At 38.9% G+C, this 8,670-nt stretch overlaps 1 protein-coding gene across 1 annotated transcript; it reads right to left on the reverse strand.

The window, feature by feature from the left end:
- Positions 1-684: 684 nt before the first annotated feature.
- On the reverse strand, positions 685-1,176 carry LOC128197516 (uncharacterized). Its single transcript, XM_052879571.1, has one exon. It carries the CDS (start codon positions 1,174-1,176, stop codon positions 685-687), a length of 492 nt encoding a protein of 163 aa, XP_052735531.1.
- Positions 1,177-8,670: the final 7,494 nt, after the last annotated feature.

Genomic DNA, 8,670 nt, shown 5'->3' on the forward strand with positions numbered 1-8,670 from the left:
TGTGGGTGAGATACTCACCCACACACTTATTCATCACTTTACTTCTAACATAATCCATTACTCCTTCTTCTTTCCTAAGGTAAGGAACATATGATTTTTCTTCTTTTTGTTTCATTTGACAAAGACTATGAACAAGAAAAAAATAGGCTTAAGGCTCAAAGAGGGTTCCAATGGATTAATGTTAGGACAAGTTTATTTGGCCAAGTAGCTAAAACAAGCGATGCCTCAATCATATCAAATCATGCATATTCACCTTTGTTGCACAACACAGAATCAAGCTAACTATTAGAGTATCAACAAAACATGGGCAATTCACACAAGAAAAATAGGTATGGCACATGGTGGTCCATCCTTAACATTAGTTCAAAACTCACATGGTTCAAATTTCTTTCATAAAAGATTTAATCAGGAAATTCTCAAGTCAACTCAATCAACAAATCATAAAAGCAATCCACTCATATCAACATGACACATTTTGTTTTCTTAAATTCATGATCATTCCAGTTACTGATTCAAACTCTCAAATCCAATGCAAATATTTATTAAAAACAAACAAAATAGACAAACAAAATAGGAAACAAAATTAATTGATTCCCCACACCCCCACACTTAAACTATGCATTGTCCTCAATGTATGCCTTATATCTAAAATGCAAAGAAAAAGTATGAGGGAACTTACCTCCTTCAAGGTGGAAGGAATGTTGGAGTGGTCAAATTCACTCCATCCATCGTCTTGTTCAACATGTCTTGATTTTCATTAAATATCCGCAGACGATGGCCATTAACCTTGAAGATTCTATCAGAAGATTCTTCCTGGATCTCCACTGCTCCATAGGGAAACACTTGTGTTACAATGAATGGACCTTCCCATTTGGAGCGTAATTTACCACTCATAGGCCCTACCCTGGACTTGTACAATAACACCTTTTGACCTATGTTGAAATCCTTTTTGGTCACAAGCTTTTGATCATGGAATTTCTTGGTTTTCTCTTTGTAAAACTTGGAGTTTTCATAGGCTGTGAGCCTAATCTCCTCTAGTTCTTGCAGTTGGAGCTTTCTCTCTTTCCCTGCTCCTTCCATGTCCAAGTTACAAGCCTTCACAGCCCAATAGGCTCGGTGTTGAATCTCCACAGGTAGATGGCAAGCTTTTCCAAATACAACTCTGAAAGGTGACATACCTATTGGTGCTTTGTAGGCTGTCCGATGTGCCCAAAGTGCATCATCCAATCTTGCGGCCTAATCCTTCCTATTTGGCTTCACTAGCTTTTGCAATATCTTTTTGATCTCCCTGTTAGAGACCTCAGCTTGTCCATTAGTTTGGGGGTGATATGGTGTAGCAATGCGATGCGTCACCCCATACTTTTTCAACATATTCTCTAACAGCTTATTGCAAAAGTGGGTCCCCTGATCACTAACGATGGCTCGTGGTATTCCAAACCTACAGAAAATGTTAGATCTGACAAAACTCATAACAAATCGAGCATCATTAGTCCTTGTAGCTATGGCTTCCACCCATTTGGAAACATAGTCTACAGCAAGCAAAATATAAGAAAACCCAGAAGAAGAAGGAAAAGGACCCATGAAGTCAATACCCCAAATATCAAATACCTCACAATATAGCATGGGTTGTTGAGGCATCTCTTCCCTCCTAGTGATGGATCTAGCTGCCCTCTGACATTGCTCACAATTTTCATATATCCTCCGTGCATCTTTAAAGATGGTAGGCAAATATAATCCACAATCCAACACCTTCCTACCTGTCCTTTGCGTGCCATAGTGTCCTCCAAAAGGTGATGAATGACAAAATTCAAGCACATAAGGTATCTCTATATCAGGAACACACCTCCTTACAACTTGGTCACTACCAATGCGCCATAAGAATGGTTCATCCCAAACATAGTACTTCGCCTCACTTTTCAGTTTGGCTTTCTCAGATTTGGAGAAAGATGGAGGAATAGCTGAAACAGCCAAATAGTTAACAATGTCAGCAAACCAAGGTTCAGGATACATACCTTTTACAGAAGTCAATGCTAGCAGGATTTCATCAGGAAAGTCATCTTGAATAGGAATTTCATCTTCTTCTTTTTCAATCCTACTAAGATGGTCTGCTACTAGATTATGGGCTCCACTTCTGTCCCGAATTTCAATGTCAAACTCTTGGAGCAGTAGCATCCATCTGATTAACCTTGGTTTGGAATCTGCTTTCTTTAGAAGGAATTTCAATGCAGCATGATCTGTATAAACAATTACCTTGGATCCAAGTATGTATGATCTGAATTTATCCAAGGCAAATACAACAGCTAGTAATTCCTTCTCAGTTGTGGTATAATTTGCCTGTGCAGTGTCCAATGTCCTGGAAGCATAATATATCACATGTGGTAGCTTCCCATTTCTTTGTGCAAGTACCGCTCCTACTGCAAAGTTTGATGCATCACACATCAACTCGAATGGCAATGTCCAATCAGGTGGTTGAATGATGAGAGTGGTAGTGAGTGCCTTTTTCAAGGAATCAAAAGCGGTTTTGCACTTCCCTCCAAAGTCAAATGGTACATCTTTCTGAAGTAAGTTGGAGAGAGGATTAGCTATCTTGCTAAAGTCCTGTATAAACCTCCTGTAAAACCCTGCATGACCAAGAAAAGATCGAACCTCTCGTACAGAAGAGGGGTAAGGCAATTGTGAAATAACATCAATTTTAGCAGGATCTACAAATATACCATTCCTGGAGACAACATGACCCAAAACTATACCTTGTTCCACCATAAAATGACATTTTTCAAAATTCAAAACAAGGTTAGTTTCTTCACATCTCTGCAAAACTCTTGCAAGATTAGCCAAACAATTATCAAAAGATGAACCATACACACTAAAATCATCCATGAAAACCTCAATACAATGCTCCAATAAGTCTGTAAAATTACTCAGCATACATCGCTGAAATGTACCAGGAGCATTGCATAAACCAAATGGCATTTTCTGATAAGCATATGTACCAAAAGGACAAGTGAAAGTAGTCTTATGTTGGTCCTCCAGGGCTATACAAATTTGAAAATACCCGGAGAATCCATCTAGAAAACAGTAATGTGACTTACCTGCCAAACGGTCTAGCATCTGATCCATGAATGGAAAAGGAAAATGGTCCTTTCTAGTGACTTGGTTCAATCTCCTATAGTCAATACAAACCCTCCAGCTATTCTGAATACGAGTAGGAATCAATTCCTCCTTCTCGTTTTTAACCACTGTGATTCCAGATTTCTTGGGAACCACATGTATAGGGCTCACCCAAGTGCTGTCAGAAATGGGATATATAATACCTGCTTGTAGCAACTTGGTTACCTCTTTCTTGACAACCTCCATCAGTTGAGGATTCAGTCTTCTATGAGGTTGTCTCACTGGTTTAGCATCCTCCTCCAAAAGTATTCTGTGCATACAAAATGAAGGACTAATACCAGGAATATCTGCTAAAGTTCAGCCTATTGCTTTCTTGTGGTCTTTGATAACCTGTAATAGCTGTTTTTCCTGCTCATCAGTAAGCAATGCAAATATAATAACAGGGAGTTTCCCATCCCTCTCAAGATAAGCATATTTCAAATGGGATGGTAAAGGTTTCAACTCCAAAACGGGTGGTTGTACCACAGATGGCAGGATTTTACTGCCTAAGGTAATCTCAGCCACCTCAACATCACACACGGATGCCACAGAGGTATCATCTATTGACACTGCGTCCTCAATATCACCTGTTTTACAATTTTCTTCGTCGTCCAAAATCAGGCACGACATGTTTGAAAAAGAAAAGTCCAAAGATGGAGAAAAAGTTGAAAAAATGTCCAAGAAACTAACAGAAAAATTATTTACAATTTCACTTAATAAATCAATACAAAACAAAGAATGCTCTTCAATTGGGTGCTTCATGGCTTCCAATACATTAAAATGCACCTCCTCATCACCTATCTCCATGGTTAGTGTTCCTGCATGCACATCTATCTTGGTTCGTGCTGTCATCATGAAAGGTCTTCCCAAGATAATAGTTGATGACTTGATTCCATCTTCATCCTTCATATCCAAGATGTAGAAATCGGCAGGAAAAATTAGCTTGTCTACTCGGACAAGGACATCTTCAAGCACACCTGCAGGGTTAGCTGTGCTACGGTTGGCCAGTTGAATGACCACACCAGTAGTTTTAAGAGGTCCCAAAGATAGAGAAGTAAACACTGATAAAGGCATTACATTAATGGAAGCCCCTAAATCTAGCATGGCATTGTCAAACTTTAAATTTCCAATAGTACAAGGAACTGAAAACATACCTGGATCTTTGCATTTTTGTGGTAGTTCAATGTGTTTCTTAACCAAACTTGACACATTTCTTCCCAAATTCACAATCTCATTATCCCTAATATGCCTTTTATTTGTGCAAAGTTCTTTCAAAAATTTGGCGTACTTGGGAATTTGTTTAACAGCATCAATCAAAGGAATGTTGATCTCTACCTTCTTGAAAGTATTTAAAATTTCTTGGTCTAATTCCTCCATTTTTTTGTTTCTCGGTTTTAACCGATTTGGATATGGAGGAGGTGGAGAATAAGATGAAGAAGAATTTGTAGAAGAATTAGAAGATACTAACCTGGATTTTTCAGTGGTAGATTCAGGTGATGGCTCACTTGATCCTCCATTGTCATCAATTTGTGCTTCTTCTTTCTCTTTATCTTCATCCTCTAGGGCTCCTTCAGGACCTTCTACTTGCTTACCCGTTCTTAAAGTGATAACATTTACATTTCTCGGGTTGATCACTGTTTGTGCAGGCAGTTTATTTGATTCCTTAACCTCTAACTTATCCACCCTCTGAGTCAACTCTTCAATTGATTTCTTTATTTCTGAATTTTGCTCAACTATTGTTTTCATGAAATCTTGCATTGACATTTCAGGCTGAGATTGTTGCCTTTGTTGAGGTGGAACATAAGGTTGTCTGTTCTGCTGATATCTATTGGAGGACGAATCATGATAATTTTGGTATGGTCTATTTCCTCCAATCATGTTTGCAGCAAAAGCTTGAGATGGGTTTTCCACAGTGGTCTCCACCAAGCTAGGACATTCATCAGTATAATGGTTAGTTGAAATGCAAATTCCACACTTCTTAGCAATTTGTGGAGTTGAGGTTTTAAACAAACTTGCAATCTCGTCAAGTTTGCTTTCTAGCTTATTCAATCTTTCATCTATCCTCTTTCCATCAACTGCACCATTATCAATTTCATGCACTCCCTTCAACAAAGTCACTGAATTTTCTCTTGTGCCATACTGTTGATTGTCTACTGCCTTCCGTTCTATTAGATCTATACCATCTTCTGGTGACCTGTCTAAGAAAGATCCTCCACTTGCAGCATCTGCCCATGACCTATCAGTAGGACTTAAGCCTTCATAAAAGCTTAGAATAAAATCTTCCATTTGGAGTTGAGGGCATGAAGAACATAGTTTCTTGAATCTTTCCCAATATTCACTAAGATTCTCTCTATCTCTCTGTCTTATATCTTGAATTTCTCTGCGGATAGGTGATAATCTGGATGCAGGAAAATACTTCTCAAGAAAGAGTCTTTCAATAGTTTCCCAATTTGTAATCCGTGCAGAGAGATAATACCACCAATCTTGAGCTGCGCCTTGAAGAGTAAAAGGAAAAGCTCTCATTTTAAGGCTCTCTATTGTGATCCTAGGAGATCTAAAGTTTTCACACAACATGTGAAATTGTCTCAAGTGCTTGTGTGGATTCTCCCTTGATAACCCATTGAACTTTGGTAAGGCATTTAACAGGTCAGGTCTCAACTCCCACTCCTCATTAGGATATTCAATGTTACTTCGGATAGCTGTATTGTGGGAGGTGGCTAACTGTCTGATGGTTCTTTGTGCCATATTGTTTGGGTTAGGATCAGGTAAAGGATTGGATGGTATGTTTGTGATTGGAGATAACGAAGGTGGAATGACTTCAGATGTAGGAAGTGTTCCCTCAGTAGAACACCCAAATTTCAATCTTCTCCGCAGTTTACGCAAATTCCTTTCAACTTCCGGGTTAATTTGATAAAATTCTCCCGGGTTAGCTCTGGTCATGCACTACGCAATCTGCTGGAAGTTGTTTCTCTATTACTTCTTATTTTTTTTTTCTTTTGTTCTTGCTTTAGATAAAGATTTCAAATAAGAGATAAGAGAGACTTGTTGGGTCCACTCCCAGGAAAGAGAGGTGCGTCACAACGGACAACTTAAGTACCAAGTCTTTCCTAGCTAGAGTGTATTCAAACTAGCCTCAAGTATTTCTCAAGAGAAATTCTTAATAAAAACAAGAAAAAAAAAAGATTTTTGCTAAAACAAGAATGACTAAAGGCTACAAAATAACTCAAATTAAATTAAATGTATGTGCGTAAAAAAATAAAGATAAAATAAAAATAAAAAATAAAAATAAAAATAAAAATAAGAATTAAATATTCAAAATACTAACCGTATTCCCCGGCAACGGCGCCAAATTTGATAAGCTGTCGTTGAACCTATCAAATTAGTACTACTTTTCAAGGCAACTTCAGTATTGCCAAGTAGTATAAGAAGGTAGATAGGGCTAAAGTAACCCTGAGTCGTCTCCCAACGAACACGGAATGGCTTTTGAATATCTGACTCTTATGCTATGCAATGCTTATGAATAAAAATGATGTTTGGAGAATGTTTAAAGAGCAAATAATAAACTTAAAAATAGTTATGATTAAATAGGCTAATTCCACTGCTTTTCCAAGATAGATTCATCATCGGTTATTCATGGATAATTGTTCAATTGATTATTGTTTAAGTTTCAAATTAATTAAAGTACATTCTTAATTAATTTGACGGCGATCATGCATTTAACCAAAGTAAATTCTCAATCAAATGCAAAATGGAATTACAGCAGAATAGCCCTAGATGTTTAGTTCTCCATGAATGGAGTTGAATACAAGATGAAAGAAAAGTGAGAGGAGTATGAGAGAATGAATTTAGTGAAGTCCCTGGGTCTCTTTATATAGGGCTTGATTGGGCTTGGACTCTGAGTATTCAGTTGATAGAATCTTTTATCTTATATCTTCCAAATAACTAAAAGATTTAGATAATTATAACATTATTTGGAAGATATTTTCGGTTGATATTCCCAAATTAAATTAATTAAACAACTGAATTTTATGTTTTAGCTTTTCTGAATTTCCAAAATTACACAAATGCCCTGAAATTGTCTCTATCTGCACTTTAGCCCCTTCTGAATTTCTGAAATTGCAAGAAAGCCCCTCAGTTGACCAGACTTTGACCAAAGAAGTCTTATTGACCAACTTTGACCAGAGGAGGACGCGCCCAATGGGAGCTCGACACGTGTCAGGCTCCTTCCTTCCCAAAATTAGGGTTCAGAATTGGGGAAAGGGCTTCCCCCTTTTGCCGTCTGCGTGCCGTGAGGAAAAGAGGAGAGGCTCGAGATTGTGGAGCTTCCACGGTGGTTGTAGTGGCGATTTCTTGTTCTGGGTTTTGCTGTGTGCAGGTTCCCATGGTGTTACGGTGATGGTGGATGGAGGTTGGCGTTGATGGAGACGCGTTTGGGAGAAGATGAAGATGGTTTGCGCTTGAGAAGAGTGGTGTCGCGGCGGCTGGCGTGGAGGAGATGCTCGCGGTCTGGGGAAGGCGGTGCGACATGGTGGTTGCCTCTCGTGAGGAAGAAGAAAGGTTGTGCGATGAAGGAGAAGGTGCTCTCGTTGATGGCGTCCATGGCGGAATTGTGATTTGCGATTGGGTTCCGAGAATGGAGAAGATGAACGGAGGTCGCGGCGTGGTGGCGACGGCGGCACGGCAGTGGCTGTCCGGTGACGGAGCAGCGCGACGGACGTTAACGGTGGTCGTGGAGGTTACGGCAGCGGCGGACGTTGACGGCGGAACGGCAGTGGCGGCTAGGGTTTGGATTAGGGTTTCTCTTTGGAGAAGATGATGCACATGTGTTAGGGCTGAGGTGGCGAGATGTGGTTGGCTAGATCTGTGTGGGGAGGATTTGGACACGTGGCATGATCTGGTGGAGTCTAGCTTAGGAGGGGTGTGAATAGGAAACTTAGGGAGGTGTAGTAGAAATGGCTTAGTGTTTGCGCTTGGTCTTTGGCCTGTTTCAGAAATAGGAGTGTATTTAGGGATTTTAGGGGGTGCAAGGGTAAAGTCTGCCTGTTTGGCCCATCTGTACATTATTTTCCAAATAAAACCTGATTTTGGGCCTTGAATTGCCAATTGAACCAATAGACTTTATAATCTTAGCTGCACAAATAAACATTAGAACATCCAAGAATAATTTATGCGCTAAAACTTACTTTTTACGTCTCTTTATTTCTCAAACCCAATAATTCCAATCATCACAAATTCACTTAAAATAAATCATTTAAACATAATTATCCCATCAAAATTTTAATTTTCAAACATAAATGTGGGCATAAATATGCACTCATCACTCATCATAGCAACATCCATTAGTAGATGTTGGAGAAGCATCCATCAGTAGATGCTATCATTACTGCCATAAGAAGAAGCATATAAGCTAAAAAAAATTCAAACACACAAAAACAAAATCAAATCCAAACCACACAACTAAATTAAAAAGAAAAAAAGAAAATAAAAAAAATAAAAGATAAAAAAAATTCAGAGACTGGGTTG

The sequence above is a fragment of the Vigna angularis genome, chromosome 6 (genome assembly GCF_016808095.1).
Source record: "Vigna angularis cultivar LongXiaoDou No.4 chromosome 6, ASM1680809v1, whole genome shotgun sequence".
NCBI classification, from domain to species: domain Eukaryota; kingdom Viridiplantae; phylum Streptophyta; class Magnoliopsida; order Fabales; family Fabaceae; genus Vigna; species Vigna angularis.